Raw genomic sequence first — 22899 nt, forward strand, 5'->3', positions numbered from 1 at the left:
CAATATCTACGGGAGGGGCGGTTCCCCAGCAGGCCCATACCCCACCACCACCACCCACCCACCCCCGGCTGGAGGGTTAGCACATCCGGGAATTCACTTGGGTAACGTGATTGGGGCAGGGAGGTCTCCAGGGGGACGGGGTGGTGGGCAGCAGAGGGATGCGGGGGTCCACCTGAATCCTCCAGTGGGGACCCCTGCAGGGTCAGCCCCCGGTGGAAAGTCCTAGTTTCTGGAGGAAGCAAAGGGCCGCGCTTGGCCCCTAGGTGCAGGCCAAGCAGCGACAGGAGGAACCGGGCAGCCGTGTGTTTGGGGGAGACCCCTTGGCTCCTGGGAAGCAGGGTGGGGAGAAACCCTGGACACCAGCCTGGAACCTGCTTGGCCTCAAGACTGGAGAAAAACATAAACCTGCATCCTCCTACCCTGGCCCACAGGCAAACTCACCTCCGACCCCGGCCACAGCCTGGCTCCAACAGCAGCCTACAGAAGGGTGGGGCCTAGGGGAAACCCTGGACTAGGATCCACAACAGCAGCAGCAATGACAAAAATTGTGACGGGAAAGGACCAGCAGGACTGTCTGAAACAAGGCCCTGCCCCTTCCAGGCCTGCTCTGACTCTGACAGCCTTCCTCCTCATCCCTCAGTCTTGCTAGCAGTCTCCACCACCAGCACCAGCCTCCACGGGGATGTAGCTCAGGGGCGCTGCACCTGCCTGGCAAGTGCAAGGTCCTGAGTTTGATTCCCTGGTACCAAAAAAAAAAAAAAAATAAAGAAAGAAACAAAGGAAAGAAACGAAGGAAGGAAGGAAGGAAGGAAGGAAGGAAGAAAAAGAAAGGAAGGGAGGAAAGGAAGAAAGAGGAAGGAAGGAAGGAAGGAAAGGAAGGAAGGAAGGAAAGAAAGAAAGGAAGGAAGAAAAAGAAAGGAAGAAAAGGAAGAAAGAAAGGAAGGAAGGGGAAGGGAGGGAGGGAAGGAAGGAAGGAAAGAAAGAAAGAAAGAAAGAAAGAAAGAAAGAAAGAAAGAAAGAAAGAAAGAAAGAAAGAAAGAAAGAAAGAAAGAAAACGAACGAACAAAAGTGCTCCCAGGACCCAAGAGCTAATACTTCCTTGGCAAGAAATATTTCTTTATGTGTAAGGAATGAACGAATGTCTTTCCTCCGTCATGGTGCTGTTACTGCAGCCAACAGAAACACTGTTAGTACTCATCTAAAATCTTTTCTGGCTGGGTATGGTAGAATCCTAGCATTTGGAAGGCTGAAGCAGGAGGATCACCACAAATTCAAGGCCAGCCTGGGCTCCATAGTGAGTTAAGGCCTAGCCTAAACTACATAGCAAGACCCTTTCTCAAAAAACAAACAAACAAACAAAACCTTTTCTGTTTCGTGAAAACATGTTTTTAGAAACTCTGTCCTTGAAAAGATATCTAAGATACACTGCTTAGTGGGGGAGAAAGGTCACCAAATGGTGTTTATGAAGCAACTCTATTTTTGGAAAATAGATAAATGATAGGTTAGGATTTGTGAGGAAAAAGTCAAGGTTGGCAAAGCACACATAATTTGTGGGTTTTTCTCTGAGTGAGATTACCAGAAACTCTTACTTGTTGAGCTTTTCAATTTTTTTTTTTTCCAGTACTGGGGATTGGACTTGGGTCCTTGCGCTTATGCAGCAGGTGGCAAAACCACTGAGGCAAATCCCCGGCCCAGAGCTTTTTGATTTTTTAAAAATAAATTTTATTTTAATTTTATCCTATTTGATTTGTTTTAAAACAATGAATTATATTAGTTTTGAAATACGAAGTGTCTTAAATGTGAAAGTGTAAATGTGTAAGTGCCCGTGTCCTCTGCTTCCTGACTCCAGGCTCCTGAACAGAAGCAGCAGATGCAAGTGGAGCGAACTGGCTCAATATTTGTGATTTATTGATTGACTGATTGATTGATTTTGGTACCAGGGATCGAACTCTGGTCCTTGCACTTGTGAGGCAGGTGGCAGAACCACTGAACTAAATCCCTGGCCCTCAATATTTGTGATTTAGCCGGCGACATTACCTGTCTTAGGCCACAGTTTTCTCATCTGAGAAATGGGTTAAATGATTCCTGACCTGTCTGCTTCACAGCCCTGGCCCCCTTCATGTATTAGGAACTCACATTAGACAAGGGACAACACACGGGGTCACAGGCTCCAAGCACACATACAATGGTGGGGACCACACACATATTGCAAAGGACCACAGGGAAGTACTCAAACTGGTAATAGCATCCTTTAGTCCATAGCTGAGTTTTTCCCATTCCATACAATTTCATATTTTACCATTTTAAGTAAATTCTGATGAAACAAAGTAGCTACTTATAGAATGAAAACCTCTGTTCAAATTATTATTATTATTATTATTATTCTGGTACCAGGGATTGAACTCAGGACCTTGCCCTTGCAAGGCAGGTGCGGCACGACTGAGCTAAATTCTGACCCAAAAGTATTATTCTTTTTTTTTTGGTACCAGGAATCAAACTCAGGTCCTTGTGCTTACACAGCAGGTGGCGAAACCACTGAGCTAAATCCCCAGCCCTAAAGTATTATTCTTGGCGGTACTGGGGGTTGAACCCAGGGCTTTCACACTGAGTTATACTACCAACACTGCCCCACACTTACTTACCCTCTTTTTTTTCCCCTCGAGACAGGGTCTCAGTAAATTGCCCAGGCTGGACTTGAACTTTTGGTCCTCCTGCTTCAGCGTCCCAGGTGCTGGGATTACAGGCATGTGCCACCACACCAAGTCAAGGAAGGGTTATTCTTTTTCCATGCCCAAGCCTAAGTCTGCTGCCCCTACCCCAAAAGGCCATTTGGGCTCAGGCATTCAAGAACACAGAAGGAATGACCAAACTGCTCTGAATACCCTAAGGGCCGGTGAAGGCCTTGAGAGCTCCACCAGGGAGGGGGACGCTCACTGAGGGTCTCAGGTGCTGGGCGGATGTAGTGGCTAGGGGAGAAGCTAAGAGGAAGATGGCGAGGGAGCCTGGTTTATCTAAGGGCTTTAGTGCTCAAAATGTGTGTGAAAAGCCAGCTGTGACAGCACACAGCTGTAATCCTAGCACTCTTGGAGGCTGGGGCAGGATTGCAAAGCTAGCCTGGGCAATTTAGCAAGATTCTGTCTCAAAAAATAAAAAAGGCTGGGGATTTAGCTCAGTGTGAAGGCTCTGGTTTCAATCACTGGTACTGAAAAAAAAGAAAAGAAAAAATGAGTAAATACTGATATTGAAATGACTTCAAATGGATCCAGGCACATTTTTTATTCTGGTGGTATGCGTTTATGGGTATCTTCTATTTATGGCAAATTTGCTGGTTTTTATTTTAATTGCAGTCATGGAGGGCAGGTACTGAGAATGGAACCCAGGGTCTAAGCATGGCACTCTACCACTGAGCTACAGCCCTGGTTTGATAATGTTCTTTTTTTTTTTTTTTTTTTTGCTACCGGGGATCGAACTTAGGACCTTGAGCTTGCAAGGCAGGCAGCGGAACCACTGAGCCAAATGCCCGGCCAGATAATGCTCTTTTAATATGTGCTAAGTTACAAGAGAGCAAGTTGATGCAAACAAAAACTCTGTGTAAATGGCATAAGGATGGCTGGAATTATGGAGGCGGCTGTGAATGCCCCGCATTGGGAAATACTGCTTTCATTGATTACAGGTTTCCATGGGAAAAATTATCCCCTACTTTATCCCCTATTATTAAAAATTAGCGTAAGTACCAAGGAAGTGCCTTGGGGTCTAGTCTTTAGTCAGATCCAAAAATATGCACATAACCCCGGCTGAGTGTTTATTAACTGCACACGTGCATGCCCGGCGCCGGCGAGCTGCCTCGAGGGTATGAATAGCGTGTTTGTCATTTTACATGTGCTATATCCGAGCACGTGTGAAAATACATACCTCGGGTTGCTGCTGTAGACGGTTCTTTATTCCCTCACACAATGTGCTAGGACATCTGAGCCGGGCTTAATTACAAACCAGGATCACTTTTCAGAGGACCCGGGGGCAAACACTCTCCGAGCCCAGGCCAGGCAGCTCTGGGCTCCGCCGTTGTGGGTGGAGGCCTGAACTGGATGATGGGAGTGGAGGTCCGGACGCCCCTGGCTTACTGAGAAACTTTGCAGAAGCAGCTTCTGTGGTCTGGGCCCCGGTTGGACCACAGATCTCTACGGCCGCTCGCAGCGCACTCCTTCAGGCCCCGAAGCTCCTCCACCAAGTCACACCCATGGGCCTGTGTCTCATCCACCCGCGAGGGCCCAGGCATCCACCACTCTGGGGATCAGCTGGCTGACCTGGCAAAGTCACTCTGTCTCTGATCCTCAGTCCCTTCATCTGGCAGTTCAGACAATAACATCTCCCATACCCATATACACAGATCTGGACGGATGTTCATTACTTGTTAAATGAAAAAATTTTTTGTTTTGAGATCAATGTTTTTTGGGGGTTTTTTTTGGTACCGGGGATCAAACTTGGGACCCTGTGCTTGCGAGGCAGGCGGTGGAACCAGAGATAAATCCTCAGGCCCAAATATCTTATTATCATTAATTTTTTTTTTTTTTTGGTACCGGGGATTGAACTTGGGTCTGTGCGCTTGCAAGGCAGGCAGCAGAACCACTGAGCTAAATCCCCGGCCCTTATTGTCATCAATTGAACAAAAAACCCAATGTGTACAATATAATCTAAATATTTTTAAAGAGTATTTATAAACCAGGCATGGTGCCACACACCCATAATCCCAGCACTTGGGAGGCTGAGGCGGGAGGATTGCGGTGAGTTTGAGGCCAGCCTGGACTACACAGTAAGACCCTGTCTCAAAAAATAAATAAATAAATAATTTTTTAAAAAGTATTTATAAACATATAGAAAAATAAATCCTGAAAACAGATATCAAGGGCTGGGGATTTAGCTCAGTGGTTCTGCCACCTGCCTTGCAAGCACAAGGTCCCAAGTTTGATGCCCAGTACCAAGAAAAAACCCCAAAACACAAATAAACAGATATCAAAACTAACAATGAAGCCCAGGGATGTATCTTAGTGGTGCAGCACCCACCCAGCAAGTGTGAGGCCCTGAGTTTGATTCTCAGTACCAAAAAAGAAAAAAGAAAAAGAAAAGGGGATGAGGATGTAGCTCAGTGGTAGAGCACCCCTGGGTTCTATTCCCAGTACCACTAAAAGAACAAAACAAAACAAAAAAACTAACTAACAAGGGCGATAACAAATAGTTCTTTTCTCTTTTGCTTACATGAAATTTTAAATACATCTTCTATAAATATAAATTAAATGTAGAAAAATGAGAAATTCCTACCTTGAAGAATGATGGGAAGGGTCAGATGAGAATACACATAGAAAAGGTGTAGCAGTGCCTGGTCCAAGGAAACTCTCAGAAAATGGGTCCCGTGGGGCTGGGGCTGTAGCTCAGGGACACAGCACTTGCCTAGCATGTGTGAGGCCCTGGGTTCATAGTCCCACAACTGAGGGGGGGAGGAGAGAAGGAGAGAGAGGAAAGAAAAGGAAGGGAAGAGGGGGAAGGAGCTGGATGTGGGGCCGCACACCTGTGACCACAGCACTCTGGGAGGCTGAAGCTGGATCACAAGTTCGAGCTCAGCCCAGGGAACTTGACGATTTAGCAAGACTTTGTCTCAAAATAAAAACTTTAAAGGACCAGGGATTTAGCTCAGTGGTTCCACTGCCCACCTCGCTAGCACATGGTCCTGAGTTTGATCCCTGGTACCAAAAAAAAAAATTTTAAAAGGCTGGGGATCCAGCTCAGTGTGAAGGTCTTGGGTTCAATCCCTAGTATGCAAAGAGAGAGAGAGAGAGAGAGAGAGAGAGAGAGAGAGAGAGAGAGAGAGAGAGAGAGAAAATCCCTAATCCCTAGAACAAGTAAGAGAAAAGGGAAAAGAAGGGATGCGAGGGGAGGGAAGGAAAAGAGGAGGGGCCCGTGGTGCCTGCCAACCTATGGATACTCTTCCGCTCTCTCCACCCTCTCCGGGCTGTCAGGAGTGGGCCCATGCTTGGTTCCCATGAGCCCAGCCTACCTGCTGTGGATTCAGGGGTTGCCCCCGGGAAGGAGCAGACACAGTCAAAGGTCCCTGGGCAGGTGGGCCCGGGCCAGGCTTGGTTAAACAAATTAAACAAATCTTTCCGTACAGCAGGGCCATGCTGACTTCTCAGGGCCATGCTAACTCCAACAGGGACATGTATAAGCAGTTTCCTGTTCTATTTAATGATCAAGTATTTTTTTTCAAGAAGCACCTTAAGGAACTAGTGTTCTACAAAAACCACACTTTGGGAAATGAGGGTCTAATCGACCCCAACCCCCTTCACAGATGTTGTGGGACTCAGGCTGGGTGAGAAGGATGAAGCGCTAAGGATGGGGGCTCAGCCACCGCTAAGTCCACAGATCTCATTCACCTTGAGCTCACGGCCCCTTCTGTAACCTTTGCCCTCACAGAGGCCTGTGGTTTTGCTACCCAGCAGTCTCTCCTCTACCTTCCATGCCTATCTCCATTTGGGAAAAGTCAGAGGAGGTAGGACAGAGGAGAGGGGAGTTCCTGGGAGGACAATCGGCAAGGCAGGGTTGTCAGGGATTTTTCTCAGTGGCACCGTGCCTGCCTGGCAAGTGCAAACTCCTGAGTTTGATTCCCAGTACCAGAAAAAAAAATGTGTTGCAAGGCAGCCCAAGGAATCCCACTTCCCCAGCACAGCGGGAGGCGGAGCCAGCTGGGGACTAGACATGTGACTGGTCGCACTCTCTGCAGGTCTGGACCTGCCCAGGGGGCCACAACAGGAACCAGGTCCTGGGCCTGGCAGCTGCTTTCTCCCTGTCTACCAACCTTCCCAGGGACTGTTCCACCTATCACTGCCTTTATGCGGGGGAGGGAGGTGACACCGGAAGGACCTCCACAGCCTACTGGGTAGCATTCAAAGTGGGTATGCATCCAGGGTGGGGCTCCCCCAGCAGCCTCAGGGCCCTTCATGAACAACCAACACCTGCCCATGGCTCACTGGGTGGCCCTGGATGGACCTCGGTCGCTCTGGGTCTCAGGCTCCTTGGGAAAGCAGGGAGTTGGACTAGATGTGTGCACAGGACCCTACCACTACCTCAGCTGGGGGTGGCTGTGCTCCCAGGGAGCCTAAACCTCTTGTCCAACTTCTCTCTAGACCAGAAATGAACTGGAAGCCACATGGTGGTTGGCTTTCAAGTTAGGTTAGGCAAATGGAGCCACCCGAACTCCAAGCATCCCAGTTCCAAACCCACCCCGAGCCCTCTCGGCCCTGCCGACAGGAACCACCCCACAGGGCACTCACCGAGGCTCGTCAGGCAACGTCACCTTGTCCTTCTCCCAGGTAATGACAGGGGCTGGCAGCCCTTCAACGTGGCACTCGAAGCGAGCAGTCCCATTCTCCTCCACCATCTGAGGCTCCGGGTGCAGAAAGAAGTCTGAAAGTGCTGGGGACGGGGACGGACAGACACGGACAGGGACAGGGCAGGTGCACGGGGCAAGGGTGGGGGGACCACAGTGAGCACAGTGACACACATGAAGCACAGTGACGGAACCACGAGGGACAAGCGGTGGTGATTGCTGGTCAGACGCTGCTGGCAGACTGGGTTCCGGGGTCCCCCTGCCCAACACTGCCATGGTGCGGCCCTGCAGTAAGGTGCTGAAGCGAGTTCATGCGGCCTGGGGCTCCCGAGAGCTCGCAAGGGCCAGGGCAGCAGGACACACTGGGCTGCAGGGTGTAGCTGCCAGAGGAGGCGCCCATGGGTCCCCGACCTCTTGCAGCCTCTCTGGGCTGCCTGGAGGCGAACAACTCCAGACTCTGAACTCACAGGCCCGGAAAGGAAGGGGGGGGTTGTGCAGAAGCAGTGGGGAGGATACTGAGCCACAGAGGTGGACCACACAAGGCCAGGGCCGCTGAGCAGGACAGAGGCAGGGAAAGGGGGCGTGGGCTCCAAAGGCAGCTTTTGGGCAGTAAGCTAACTGCAGATCCCGCCCCCAGAGGCAGGCACTTACTGGCAAGCTTGACCATCGCAGCCTGGCTGGCCACCACTCCGAGGGGGCCATGGGCCAGGCAGGAATAGTGGCCCTCGATGGTCCCCACGGCCATAGGGGCTGCCGTACCACTGTCTTCATGAGCTGGTGGTGGGGACAGCCACAGGGAGCCATTGGGCAGCAGCTGCAGGTGGTCATACTCTGGCAGGTCATCCCCATCCTTGCTCCAAGTCACCTGGCTGGGGGCCCCAGTGGCAGGAGTGCCCAGGCTACAGTTCAGCACAGCAGCCTGCCTCGGGCCCAGGATCACATGCAGTGGCCCCAGGTCGCAGCTCAGCTCTGCAGTTGTCTCCTGGGGTAACGGCAGCTCCCCTGCTCGGAAGAGGAAGCATCAGGGCCATCAGTCACAGCCTCTGCTCCTAAACCACCACCCAGGGCTAAGCCCGGTCACAGAGAGACCCATGCTTGACCTAGCGCTCCCTGCTCACTGGGATCTTGAGCCACTGTCCACCCCTGCACCTGTCCTCCCTCCATTCGACTTCTTCACCCACAAAGAGACCAGTTTGGGGTAGCATTATCATGGCAGCTGGAACACACAAACCACCCACAGTTTTCTGCCTGCCGAAAAATGGACTACTCAGCCAGCAAAGGACCGAAGCTCCGACACCCACCACAGTGTGGGTGAACCTGGTGAACTTTATGCCGAGGGACAGAAGCCATTCGCAAAATGCCACCTACTGTGTGATCTCATTCCCATGAAATGTCCAGAATGGGCCAATCCATAAATACAGAGAGCTGGTTGATGGTTACCAGGGATGTGGGCAGAGAACAGGGGTAACTGAAGTTTCTCTTTGGGGTGACGGAAATGTTCTGGAATTAGGGGGCCATGGCTACGCCACCTTGTCAGTATGCTAAAAACAAAACCCCACTACCTTGTACACTGTGCACAGTGCATTGTGGGTTATGTGACTTCTATCTCAATTTCTTTTTTTTTGGTACCAGGGATCGAACTCGGGTCCTTGTGCTTGTGAGGCAGGCGGTGGAACCACTGAGCTAAATCCCCAGCCCCAACTTCTATCTCAATTTTAAAAAGCCTAACTCCTTCCAAATTGGGCTGTCATGAGCATCGGAGAAGGTGAGGTGTGAAGAGAGGGTGGCACTGCCCGGCACAGGATGCAGGCTCCATAATGTCACTTCCTCCCCTGGAACCTAACATCATATCGACTATTATTATCCAACCAGAAATACGCAAAATATGCCAGAGGCTAGAAAGGAGCTATAGCCAGGGAACTCTTAAAACGCATTACAAGGGATGGGACGTAGCTCAGAGGTAGAGCACTTGCCTAGCATGTGTGACACCCTGGGTTCCATCCCAGCACCACAAAAAATAAAAATAAAATAAAATGTATTATGAGTAGGAGAATACACATGCGTGAATGGCTGTCTCACTGTCTCACTCTTTTGCTACCTTGCTCTTTGTTTTGGGGTTGGTTTTTTTTGGTACTGGGGATTGAACTCGGGACGTTGTTCTTTCGAGGCAGGCGGTGGAGCTCTTTGGTTTTTGAGACAGGGTCTCACTAGGTAGCCCAGACTGGCCTTGAACTCATACTGATCCTCCTGCCTCAGCCTCCTGAGTGCTGGGATCACAGGCGTGGACCACTATGCCCAGCTCATGCCTCTGAGTCTAAGGGGCTGGAGTCAAGCTGGATTCACAGCAAGCCCACAGGAGCTCCCACAGCTTGTTCCAGGCCCTGGGGGACTGAGCCCCGGCAGCCAGCTGCCTCTTCAGCTCTAGCGGCTGGAAAAGCTGTGCTCTACCCGCATCTACTGTCTGCAGGGTCACACGGGAGGGCAGCGTCAGGACCTGGGTCTCCGGACCAAGCGAGTTCTTCTCTTTCCCCAGGCTGCAGAAGGTCCTGCAGTCCCCAACAGGGTCTTGCTATGGAAGGAAGAGGAAGGGAGCTGTGAAGGAAGCCATTCATGGCTAAGGCAAAACCACAACGGCAACATTTATTATTTTAGCCACCAGGGCACAGGGCCCCGTCACCATTATTCTGAGAAGTGGTTGGCTCTCCCTGGGTGTCTTCGGGAAGGTTGGCCTGTCACCTCCCTATCCCCTAAGAGGTCAATGGCCCAAGGTCCCTTCCCATCCTCTGGCTGGACTCATGCTTCAATTTGGTTTGTTTTTGGTACCGGGGATCGAACTTGGGACCTTATGTTTGCTAAGCAGGCAGCGGAACCACTGAGCTAAATCCCCGGTCCTCGTGCTTTAATTTGGAATGGCACGTCTCAGAGTGAACCTCGGCAGAGGCGAGGAACATCCCACAGGCACCCCAAGGCAGGCCTGAGGTGACAGAGCCACGCAGGGGACCAAGCATGATGCTAGGAAATCAGGAGTCAGCTCTGTCACAGTCTGGCTGTGTGGCCTGGCTGTGTGGCCTTGGCCTGGTCACTTCTTCTGAGCCTCGATTCACTATTCTACTACAGTCATCCCTGAGCAGGCATGTAACAAACTAGACACACAGAGGGGAGACACAATTCTGCTTCCTGGGACGTGTGCACCTCTGTCTCTGCCACACTCGCCAGTACCTACACACACACACACCCACGTCGGCATCAACACTTAGACCCCTGTCTGTCCCCTCCAAAGAAGAACAAGGTTGGAGGGGAGAAGAGAAGTCCCAGCTGGCCGAGACAGGGGGACCAGCCCAGAAGCCAGGGCCTTGAGACTCACTTCAAAGGACCGGTAGACCGACAGGACCAGACATCTCGGGGCACCACTGGCCTTGGTGGTACTGGTGGGTGCAGAGGGGACAGGCAGCTCCTGCCCCTCCGAGTTTCCACTCGTACTCACACTCCTGCAGGCCTCTCGCTGTGGCCCATCTAACCTTGGGGCAGAAGACCAAAGTTCAGTCTCACCACTCCCCCTCCAGCTGTCTGACGAGCCACTCAGCCTCAGGACTCAGTTTCCACATGATACTCCTGAGCTTGGGAGGATCAAGACCACAGATGTCAGGGCTACAGCCTAGGGCCTAACGGACTTGGGGCAGCTCGGTCTTCAGAGCCAGTGTACACTGAAAGGCGGTGAAATGCAGACGCTCTCCCGACACGCAGTCCCCCCCCCCCAATCTCCAGGCCCTGGGTGCCTCGATCCAAACATAGGGTTCGGGGGGCAAGTGGCTCTCAGGCCGCCTTCCAATGGCTGTTCCCACCCCAGCAGAGGGTTTCAGGAGGGGAAAGCTCACAGGAGAGTGATCCGTGGGCCCTCCAGCAGCTCCCCCACCCCTAAGCCGTCCTTCCAGGGCTTGGAAAATCCCCTGCCGCGATGAACAAACACTTCGAACAGTTGGGGCCCAAGCAGCTGCTGGGTCTGTCAGCAACCTGGGCTGTGGCGGGCAGGCAGGATAGTGGCCAGGGGCCAGCCTGGGAGGCTCTGATTCCCTTCCTGAATATTCATGGATCAGCAGATGTCTAGCTAGGCCACGTCAGAGGAGCCTGGAGCCCAGCAGGCTGGAACAAGGAACCCGACAGGGATGGGGACGCAGGGAGAACCTCAGGGGTCCCCTCAGAGAGCAAGAGCTGTGCCTGAAGCCCAAGATGGCCCACTTCAGTGCCATCTTCAGTGTCTGCGAAGCCCGAGGACTCCCATTTTGCAGACGGGGAAGCTGAGGACCAGAAAGCAGGTTCTCATCTCTGGGAGACAGAGCCCAGGATTTCCTAAATCTCACATCAAGCGCCACTTGGATGGCTCTTTCCTGTTCTTCCTCTTGCCTGGTCAGACAATAGGAGTTGCTGGGGCAAATGCTGGGGTTGGGTTCTAGATCCAGTCATTTGTTGCACACCTGTGGGTCAGTTCCTTCCCTTCCTTCAGCCTCAGTTTCCCCAACCTGAAAATGAGGACTCTCCAGACTTCTGCAACATTTTCATCAAATTCTCTAGGCCAGGGATTTAGCTCAGAGGCACCGTCCCAGCCTTGCCAGCGCAAGGTCCTGAGTTCAATCCTCAGCACAAAAAAATTCTCTCAACAGCAGAAGAGAACCTATGCCTGAGGCTCACTACTGTTTTTATTTTTAACCCCCTAGCACATATTCTGCTCCACATCACAGCCATGTTTGTTTTGATATAAATGTGGTTCCTTCACCGCCAAATCTTTTTGTAAAAGTGATACTCTGGGAGCCAGGCCTGGTGGTGCACACCTGTAACCCCAGCACTGGGGAGGCTGAGGCAGGAGGGTCACCATGAGTTTGATGCCAGCCTGGGCTACATACTGAGTTCAAGGCTACCCGAGCTACACAGCGAGACCCTGTCTCATACACACACAAAAGGTGAGGTTCTGAGCAGGGAGCTTGGTAATTACACCTTCTCTGCCACTCCCAGTCCGCTGACTCCCACCACTCCCAGTACATTTTTGGCCTCCTCTCAGGACTAGGATGCCACAGTCAGGTCTGCAGCTTTCGGCCTGACGACCTCCCTCTCCCACCACCCGTTCCCCTGAATCTTTTCAATCAGACCCTGCCAGAGACCCAGAGTTTCTGTGCCTGGGAACCCAGGGCCATCGCTCTGTCTCCTTTTCTAGCAGATTTTACCCAATTACAGGATGAATTCGATTTTATGAGGCCAATTAGACCCTGCCAGAAAGGAGACCTGCCGAAAGTGCCAGGGCCAGTTCGGTGCCGTTTGCCGTTCAGCGGGGTCAGCAGGAGCCTCAGGTGAGATTCAGCCTTCCTTGAACTCTCAGGAAAGGGCCCCATGGCGGGGGGACGACAAGGCCCCAACACCTTCATTAGGCCAAGAACTACACAGGCTTCAGAGCTTTGTCACATCTCAATGTCAAGGCCCCACAGATTCCTGGCTTGTTCACAGTCTCGGGTAATTCTCTGTGAATCAGCACCGTTCTTTCCCACAAGACGAAAGTCAGTCTCTCCCAGACCCTCGGCCGCTTCCCTGACCACAACCTAAGCCCTCACACCAACAGCTGGAAGGGGAGCTGGGCTTGTCACCTGGGACACAAGAAGGGACTCAGCTTCCTCCCACATCTACAATCCGGGGGGACAGACTCAGCCTCGGCCGGGGAGACGGCGACAACACACGGAGCTTGACCGTCTCACCTCTTGTTCCTGTTCGCCAGAGGCCACAGCGAACCACTTCCGGGTCTCTGAAAGCACCTTGTGTCCCTGGTGTCACTCCCACTCCTTAAAATGGCCATCCCGTCCACTGATGTAGACAGTTATCACTTAAGATTTCTGACTCCCCTTTCTCCACAACTAGGCAACAAACTTGGGATTACATCCTGGTCCACTTTCTAAATTTTTAGTGCCTAGAACAATACCTAGATCAATAAATACTCCTCGAATGGATGAGTGGACATGTGAACACACACCAAAGAACGGTAAGACAAGCTGGGTGGAGGGTGCATACATGGAATCGCACTTAGGAGGCTGAAGCAGGAGGATCGTGACTTCGAGGCCAGCCTGAGCAACTTAAAGAGACTCTCTCTCAAAATAAAATTTAAAAAGGGATAAGAATGTAGCTCAATGGTAGAGTGCCTGCCTAGCGTGTGTGAGGCCCTGGATTCAATCCCTAGTACTACAAAAAAAAAAGACATAGAGCTCCTTATGGTTTTCCAAGCTTCAATTTCTTTACCTGCAAAGATAACAGTAAGGTACCAGGTGTGGTGGTGCACACCTGTGATCCCAGCACTTGGGAGGCTGAGGCAGGAGGATCACTGTGAGTTCGAGGCCAGTCTGAACTACACAGGAAAGCTCTGTCTCAGAAAGAAAATAAAAAGTAACAGTTATGTCCTTCACGGGTGGGGACAATGTGAGTAATATCTAGACAAATTCTCAAGCATGCTATATGGCGCCTACTAGACACTTAAAAAAATACTTTGAATGCACAGATGGGACAGCAAACCCACAGTGAAAGCAACTGCACAGAAGTGACCAGGGTTAGAAGCTCAGCATGCTTCCTGTCCCCTGGCTGTGAGGCCCAAGGGTTAGAAACATCTTTCTCCTGTGCCCACCTGTGTCTCCTTAGGCTCCGCTCACTCGTCAGCGTTCTGTCCTCTGAACCACGTGACAAGATAACCAGCCCCTTCCTGGACCATCCAGGAGTCCTGGGTCTGCACGGACTGATCCTTGGCTTCCCTGACCCCTCTGCTCCATGGCCCCCCAGATCCAGAGGATACCTCAGCCTCAGCCTCGGCACAGCTGCCCTAGAAGACAGCACATCAGGCCCAGGACATCTGCTCTGCTCACCCTGCCCTGGTCCCTGCTCTGCCAGGCTGGGATCCTCTCCCTCAGAGCCACTCTTACTCTGGCCCTGACCCCTGGGAGCTGGGAGCCCCCAGGCCCGGCTCAAAAAGACATCTGTTCCACATCTGGGATTCCCTGTCAAGACTGGCTGCAGTACCTCAGAGACACTGGAGGGGATCGAAGGAGGCGACTGGGTAGAAGAGGGTGGGAAGGAGAGTGGATTCCACACCCCAGACAGACCAACCGAGGGGCAGGCCTACGGCTGCTAACTTATCCAGGAATTCAGAGGAGGTGACTTAGGGGTGTGAGCCTATTCCCTCCCCTCAAAGGACCTCGGCTCCAGACAGCCTTGTGGGGCAAGGACCAAGAGCTGGGAGATGGGTTCCAACTCCAGAGAATTCAAGTCCTAAACTGTGGAACTCTGGGAAGCCGCTGTCTTCTCATCTGTGAAACAGGCTCCTGCTAAAATGATTTCTAAATTTCTTTCAGTGCAGACATTCCATGACGCTCTCATTGTGAGATCCCTTAACTGGAAAGAGATATCATTAGGAGAAAAGAGAGGAAATGCTAATTGACACACCAACGTTGCTTAATGGGGCCATGAAAGTACACACAAGATCAGTGAAGGGTCAAACGCCAGCTGAGTACGAGTCACTATTCAGAGACGCTCCCAGCGGCTGACCTGGCTCTGCACCTCTGAGATGGTTCAGAGGGGACCACCTCAACTGAATGCAGTTGGCTTCCAGGCTGAGAAAGGGATCCCAGGGAGAAGAAAGAGCCATTGGCCTTGGAGCCCCTACGGCTGACCTCTGGGTTCCCTGTGATCACATTCTGACTTGGGTGGATGGAGGACCCCATTTCTCACATGTGGTGAAAGAGCTCAGCTTCCCCCCACTGCCTTCAGACAGGAGCCCAGTTCCTACAAAGGTCCCCACAGTCCCTGATCCCTGACCCCCGAGCAAGGTCAGGGAGGTGGAAACAGGCAGACCCTGGCAGGACCCGACCTCAATACCAACCTCCTTTTTGCCCCATGGGCTGCTGAGCAAGCTATCATTTTTCCTCCCCTCTCCCTTCCTCCCTACAAACTCGACCTATTCTTGCATCTCACAGATTCCATTGCCTTAACATCTCCAGAATACAGACACTCTGGCTTCCCCACTGCCAGGTGCCACCAGCCTCCCTTCAGGGTGACCACTGACGCCTTCCAAGCGCTGGGGCTTCCTGCCTCCACCCTGCGCCATCCATGTTCCACCCCAGCTGGGGCCACACTGCCCTTCCTGGGTTGGGCCTCACCACCCTCCTCGGCATCCTCTGTCCATACGCATGTCCCCTGCCCCATCCCTCCTCCACCTGCCTAACTCCCTGCCTGGCCTTGTGTTCTAGGCTCCAGCCAGATTTAGCTTCATTCTCTGGGTGGAAACTGAACCACCTGTGTTCGCACATACTGTTCTCGAAACCTCTCCCCATCAGCAGGATTCTTCTTCTAAGGGGCTGCCGCCCCCTCCATGTTATCACCACTTTCTCCAGGAAGCCTTTCCTGACCTTCCGTGGCTGGCACAGGAGCCCCTCTTCCGCAGGGTACTTGAAGTCGTCCCCCAACTTCCCACCCCAACCCCAACCTTGAAGCTTCCCACCAGGGACCCGCCTGCCTCCTTACTGACTGCATTCTAGGCATGGGCGTTCGCTGGCCTATAAAAGCTGTTCAGCAAGCGCTGTGCAATGAACGAAGGAATGAACATCATCACGGTGGCGAGGCAGAATTCTGCAGAAGTGTCCCTGCTGAGCTTTGCACACTCACCGGAGTGTGGGCAGGGCATGCAGAGGAGCTGCTGTAGCCACTCCCAGGGCCCAGCGGGGCCTCCCCTGACTTGTGCAATGAAGAGCAGTCAGAGGCCAAGTCCTGAGCCCCTGGGCCGAGGTCCCCACGGTATCCTGCTGCGCTGGTGCGGTGCCCAGCCCCAGTCCCGCTTTGCTAGGTGTCACTGCACTCCAGGAGCTCTTGGAGGAACCAAAAGTAGCGTGTGTGTGTGTGTGTGTGTGTGTGTGTGTGTGTGTGTATAGCACAACTATTTCTTAACGGCTGGGCTCGGGGAGGACTGATGCCTCCTGACACTTCCTGGACCCTTTCAACCTGACAACTCCGCAGTCTGGGCAGGAGAGGGGTGCGAATCTGCGGAGAGAAGAGGTCCCCGCAGTGCCCCGCGCTTTCCCACCCGCGGTTCCGCTGGGGATGGGCCTGGGGCCGCCCGCGGAGGCTCAGTCCCCCCCCCCTCCCACGTGGCCTGGCTGAGTCTCTGCAAGGCCGCAGCAGCTGGAGCGAAATCCCCCTCCCCACCCCCACCGCCAAGTCCCTCCCCGATTCGCCCCGGACACATCCTCAGGCCCCCCCACCCCCCACCCCCCGCGCTGGGGACGCAAGAACCAGGCGAACAAAGCGGGCAGCCCGTCCCCTCCCCCAGCCTCCCTGGGCCCCCCAAACGCACATCGGACCGGGAGTGCGGCGCTGGGGCGGAGGAAGGAGCCCCCATGGACAACTCTGCCGCCCACCCCTCTCTCTCCCGCCCGGGGTGGCCCGGCTGACCCCATCCACGCTCAGGGCGCGAGTGACACGCGTCCCAGCGGTAGCGAGAGTGCCAGACGCCGCCACAAACGCAACTGGTCCCTATGCCTCCGCCAGGCCCCTGGGGCCACGGCTTTGGGGGCGCAACACCTCCACTGCCCCAGCCCCTACTGGCCCCAGGGACCACACCCACTGGGCAAAGTTGAATGTTGTTGTTTACCTTCCCCAGTCAACCCGGAATCCCCGCGGTCCCCCCACTTAGGGGAAGGACACTCCCCAAAAGCCAAGGCCAAATATTAGCTCAGCCCGGGAGACACAGTTACACGCGCGCCCGCGCAAATGCAAGTGCAGACCCGCACCCCCTCCCCGCGCCTCCACACCCCGGACACGCGCGGGCCAGCGCGGCGCGTCCCGGGAGCCACAAGCGTCGGAGCCACGGCGCGACCGTGGGGGCTCTGCGGACGCGAACACGCGCGGGGTCCCGCCACGCACACGCGCTACTCCGGGCCCTGCACGCCAAGGACACACACCCCCTGCGGACCCACAGGCGCGGCCGCAGCCCCCACGAGCCGGGATCGGGGGCGCCAGACGCGGGGCCCCGCACGCCCTCGGGACGGGGACCCCGCAACCCGGCGCGCGCCCGCCGCCCCCCGCGCCCCTTACCCCGCGCGGCCAGCAGGCAGAAGGTCAGCGCCAGGAGCCCGCGCCCGCGGCCCGCGTCCCCCCGCGCCATGGGGCCGGGCTCGGGCCGCCGCCGCCTCCCGGCGCTCGGCCGCCGCCGCGGGGGGAGGGCGCGCCGGGCGTCAGTGGCCCGGGGAGGCGCGGCGCCGCGGGCGGGGGCGCGGCCTCGGGGGCCCGGGCCCGAAGAGCGGGGGGACGCGGGCCGCGGCCGCCTCGCCCGCCCCTGCATCGCCATCTTGGGCGAGCGCGGCCGCCCTGCTCCGCGGGGACCCCGCGACTTCGCGGCGCACGGGGGCTCGGCCGGGCCACGCTCTGCGCCCCGGGGCCTCACCCTGTCCCTGGGGCCTCGGGGTCCTGGTCCGCCGCCCCAGTCTGCGAGTCTCAGTACCTCGGCATCTCCGTTTCTTCTCCCTGCTGCTGCCTCGGGGTCACCTCCATCTCCGTTCCAGGCTCTAGAGGCAAATCAGGGCCCCTCTGGCCGCCTAGCCCTGTCCACGGCGGCTCAGATCCTGGCCGCGTCCACAGAGCCAACGAGGACAGGACCCGTCCCTCCCTATCCCCAGTTCCGTCGCCTGTCCCAGCCAGAGCTCTCGTCCTCCTTCCTCGCTGCAGTGACCAGCCAACCCAGGCGGGCAGTTACTCCATCGCCACACTCCACTCCACACTCAGACCTCACTGCCACCCTGGGGCCCACGGGGAAGATGTCTTGGTCCCATGTTACACTGGGAAACTGAGGCACGGGGGCGTGACTTCCCCCAGGACAGAGGCTGAGGAAGAGCAGATGGAGGCTTCTAACCAGGGAGATCATCTCTAGTCCCTCCCTCAGCCCTTGCTCTCCAGCATTCATACAACTACCCTTCCTCCCATTCTTCCACGCAACTGCCCCTGACTGACCTGGCCATGCTGGCTGCCTCAGTGTCCCACACATATTTCTTGTTCTGGACCTAGGGATTCAAATGTCAGGCTGGGGTGGGGAGAGGCGTGCCGATTAAACGATCTGTTTAAGGTCTTTTCCAACACCCAGATGCCGTGGTTCTGTGTGCCATGTCTCCAAATGTTCTTGTGACCTAAACCCATTTTGTCTCTGCCTGTCTGTACTTTGCAGATGTAGGCAGACCAGGCATTTCTTTATTCACTGCCCAGCCACGTTTTCCCCAGACTCGCAGCGGTGCTCGTGACCTGTCCAGCCCTCTCCCCTTCTTTGAAACACCTGCTTTCCTTAGGACCTCCTGTGGTCCTCCAACAGCATCTCTACATTGGTGACGCCCAAAATGTGTGTTCTGAACCCCAGACCTGGGTACCCAGCTATCTGCTCAGCAGTTCCACCAGACAACAACCGGCCTTTCCCACAGCTGGTCCCAAGCTCTTCACCTCTCCTTCCCAGCGCCCCACCCTTCCGGTTGTGCAGGTCAAAACATCCGGTCATTTTTGACTCCTCACTGCGGCTCTTTCCCTCTCTGACTTCCTGAGTCCCGCGGTCCGAACCCTCCTCTCACCTGGACTGGGGCAGTCTCTTCCTAGCGGTCACCTTGCTTCTGCCTTCAACCCCACTTCATCTTTTTTTCACTCTGATCCTGTTAAAGTGAGATCGTGTCACCTTTGCCCAAAACTTGCCACTGGAACCTAGCAGAATGCCAAAGCCCAAGTCCCTCTTAGGAGTGCAGGCCCGCCTGACCTGGAGCCTTGTTTTGTCCCTTTTGCTCACCTCCTCTCCAGCCGCACATCACCTCCCCATGCCCCCAGTCGGGACCTTTGTCCAGCATGGTCCCCTCACCAGATATTGTCAAGACTTCCTCATCTAACCAGAAGAAATCCAAGGGGAGGGCCAAAGACAACCAGGGAGCCAATCAGATTCCAGGGGCCTACATGGGCCAAGGATCTCAATAAAAGGGAGCTGCAGACAAGAATCCACCAGTATTTCCCTTTGGAGTGCTCCCTACTCCCTACTCCTCCAAAGTAGCCTCCCTCTCCCTCTCCCTTCCCTTTCCCCACCTTCAAATAAATTGTCTTTTATTTTAAAAGGGAGGGGGGCTGGGGATTTAGCTCAGTGGTTGCACCACCTGCCTTGCAAGTGCAAGGACCCGAGTTCAGTTTGATCCCTGGTACCGGAAAAAAAAAAAAAAAAAAGTCTTCCTCCAACACCAACTCTTCCTATCCCCTTCCCTGCTCTGTTCTTGTCCTTAATACTTCCACTTTCTGTCTACATTGTACATGTTACTCATTTCTTTTCTTTTTTCAGTGCTGAGGATTGAACCCAAGGCCATGAGTATGCTGGGCATGAGCTACCCCACCAGCCCTGCTGACTTTTAGTCTGCCCTCCCCAGTGCAGGCCATGGGGATAGGGTTTTTGCCAATGGATTCACTGCTGAAATCTACACATCTAGACCAGTATCCAGCACTGTGTAGGGGCCAGGATAGAAGATACAAGCCAGTGTCCACAGGGGCAAGAGTGTCTCGAGTGGCATGGGGCCAGAGAAGGGATTCATGCATCTAGGGAGGAAATCGAGGCCTAGGAGGAAGGCTCCACAGAACTGTGGGTCGCCAGGGCAGAACTGACAGGGGTGGGGTGGGGGGAAGAGACACCCTCTGCAGAGGCCCTGGGCTGTGAGAGACAGGAAGGTGGGGCACCTGTCACAGGTCAGGCCTGCTGGGGGCAGCAGGAGCACAGTGGTAAGAGGGTCTCACCCACGCGGCGTGGGCTAGCAAGGGAGTCGTGCAGTGGGCAGCTGTACCGCTGTGTGGCACAGCTGTTGGTTATGGGGTGTGCCAGGAAACCCTGCGCAGGCAGAATGCAGGAGGTGTGCGTGGGGCCGGAGGGCAAGGGCAGGAGGTGGATCCAGGGAGGCTGGGGCCAGGTGGACCAGTCTGGCCTGTCATGCAGAAAACAGTCAATGATTGTGCTGCTGAATGAATGAGAAAATGAGCTGTCACCATAAAAAGAGACAAAGTCAGCCAGGTGTGGTGGTGCAGGCCTATAATCCCAGCACTCTGGGAGGTGGAGGCAGGCAGGCGGCAAGTTCGAGCCTAGCCTGAGTAACTTAGTGACTTAGTGAGACCCTGTTTCCAAATAAAATACAGTAGATCCTTGACTTACAAACTCAATTGATTCCCAAGGGCTGGTTGTAACTCAAGTTCGTTGTAAGTCAATACAGCTAAGATCTGGATGTTCACCTGGGTCACACTATAGATAACCAGAGGTAGATGAATCTCGCATTAATCTAATTAACCCAAGTTGTTCATACATCAGGCCAGTCGTAACTTGAGGGTCCACTGTATTTAAAAAACGACTGAGGATGTAGCTCAGTGTGAAGACCCTGGATTCAATTCCTATTAACGGACTGAGGATTTAGCTCAGTGGCACCACACCTGCCTGGCAAGCTCAAGGTCCTGAGTTCGATTCCTGACACAAAAATTTTCTGTTAACACACATACACACACACACAGGATATAGCATATATTTTAATTTTTAACTCATTAGTAAAACATTCTATTATTTTCCCTTTCGAAATGGCACCATGGAAAGCCTCCAGCTGTTCATGGTTAGAGGCAGTAGACATTCTCAGGTGAACACCACTAGCTGCTGTTATGGTTTTATTTTTTGCCATTAAACAACTTTAAACTGTTGTCAGTCTTACTTATCCCTATGTTAATTTATAGCCATATTGGACCATGAGAAATCTATAGCAGAAAGTTTGAGGGACACTGGTGGCTGAACTACAAAAAACCTGATGCTGAGGAAAAAAATGTTAATTTTGTAAATTTGCCTCAAACTGATCCTCATCAGAAAAGAATGTTACATGGGCCGGGGATTTAGCTCAGTGGTTCGGGCGCCTTCCTTGAAAGCACAAGGTCCCGAGTTTGATCCCCGGTACCCCCTCCAAAAAAAAAAGAAAAAAAAGAGAGAGAAAAAAAGGAAAGAATGTTACACTGTTCTACCCAAGTCATTAGGCAGGCTAGGACACATGCAAGGCCACAGGTTTGATCCCCAACATCACAATAACTAAGTAAAGATGTGCTGGGCATATGGATCAGTGGTAGAGTCCTTGCCTAGGATGCCCAAAGGCCTGAGTTCAACCCCTAGCATCACAAAAACAAAACAAAGAAGAGAACTAGATCTAAAATTAAAAAGAAAAGAAAAAAAGGTCATTAGTTTCTGGGCATGATGGTATGGGGGTATAAGTCCCAGCTATCTGAAGAGGCCTAAAGAGCCGGAGGCAGGAGGATCACTTCAGCCCAGGAGTTTAAGGCCAGCCTGGGCAACATATGAGAGCCCAGCTTAAAAAAAACAGTAAGCAAAAAAAAAAAAAAACCAGTAAGGATGACAGAATCTGCCACTGGGATTGTTTGTTGTATTTGTTGTATGTTTGTTTAACTCATTCATTCATTTTGATACTGGGGTTTGAACCCAGAGCCTTCCTACTGAACTACATCTCCAGTCCTTTTTAATTTTTTGAGCCAGGGTCTCACTACATCGATAAGTCACCCAGGCTGGGCTCAAATTTGCCTTCCTCCCATCTGTCTCCCAGAGAGCTGGAATCATAGGCATGTGCCACCATGCCCGGCTTGGTCGTTTTGAAATATATCTTCTCTTTTTTTTCTTTCTTTCTTTTTTTTTTTTTTTTTTTTTTTTTGGTACCGGGGATTGAACTCGGGACCTTGCGCTTGCGAGGCAGGCGCCGGAACCACAGAGCTAAATCCCCGGGTTGAAATATATCTTCAAGGTCTTGCGGCTGGGGTGTAGCTTAGCAGTAGAGCACACCCAGTGCACACATTAAGTCCAGGGTTTGATCTTCAGGACTGGGAAAGAGAAAATCTCCCACAAAGTTTTTCGCACCCCTCCAATTCCCCTCCCGGGAATGTGGGTCAGCTTCGGGGACTGGATGCTAAAGGCCAGAGCGCGGCGGAGGCGATTTCCTACCGCACGCGCGGAGTTTGTCCTCCGAGGGGATGCGGCCTGGCTCTCTCCTGGGGACAGCACCTTTGGACCCCCGAACCCCTGTGTAAGAACAGCCACCTTGCAGCTGCCGCGGTCAAGAGGCCTGATGGGGAGCCCGCTGAAGAAGAGGCGAGGCAGAGCCCCAGCCCCAGATGTTTGTGTCGTTCCAGGAGCCCACACTCAGGGGCACCGCTTCCCGGAGGCCTCCGCCAGCCTCTGTGTGACTGCGGCCACTCAGGGGACCCGGAGCCCAGCCGCCCCCCAGATACAAGAGCGCAGAAAGAGCAACCGTGACTGATGCCCTTTCACACCACTAAATTGAGGGCTGCTTGTTACATAGTAACGGGCCAGGGAAGAGTGGGCTACACGGTTCTCTATGAGAGCCGCTCATCCCCCTTTAGGGAAGGCAAAAGACAGATGCGTTTGTAATAATCCCATCTTTTACATTCAAAACTTGGCC

At 53.6% G+C, this 22899-nt stretch overlaps 1 protein-coding gene across 5 annotated transcripts in view; it reads right to left on the minus strand.

Annotated features, from left to right (window-relative positions):
- Igdcc4 (immunoglobulin superfamily DCC subclass member 4) overlaps positions 1-18277 on the minus strand; it is a 36442-nt gene extending 18165 nt beyond the window's left edge. For 3 of the 5 annotated variants that reach the window (XM_021237059.2, XM_021237058.2, XM_021237064.2), the window contains exons 1-4: positions 17486-17593; positions 9873-9947; positions 8030-8380; positions 7323-7464 (exon numbers count right to left, since the gene is read on the minus strand). In XM_021237059.2, coding sequence (XP_021092718.1) covers positions 7323-7464; positions 8030-8380; positions 9873-9947; positions 17486-17555 — 638 coding nt within the window. In that variant the 5' untranslated portion in view covers positions 17556-17593. Of the gene's footprint in view, positions 1-7322; positions 7465-8029; positions 8381-9872; positions 9948-17485; positions 17595-17891 lie in introns of those variants that run through there. The other 2 variants (XM_021237063.2, XM_004855622.4) reach the window with 2 other exon arrangements.
- Between the last annotated feature and the right edge of the window lie 4622 nt (positions 18278-22899).

The sequence above is a fragment of the Heterocephalus glaber genome, unplaced genomic scaffold, assembly GCF_053883595.1.
Source record: "Heterocephalus glaber isolate CG9 unplaced genomic scaffold, H.glaber_assembly_v1.0 deba00001689, whole genome shotgun sequence".
NCBI classification, from domain to species: Eukaryota; Metazoa; Chordata; class Mammalia; order Rodentia; family Bathyergidae; genus Heterocephalus; species Heterocephalus glaber.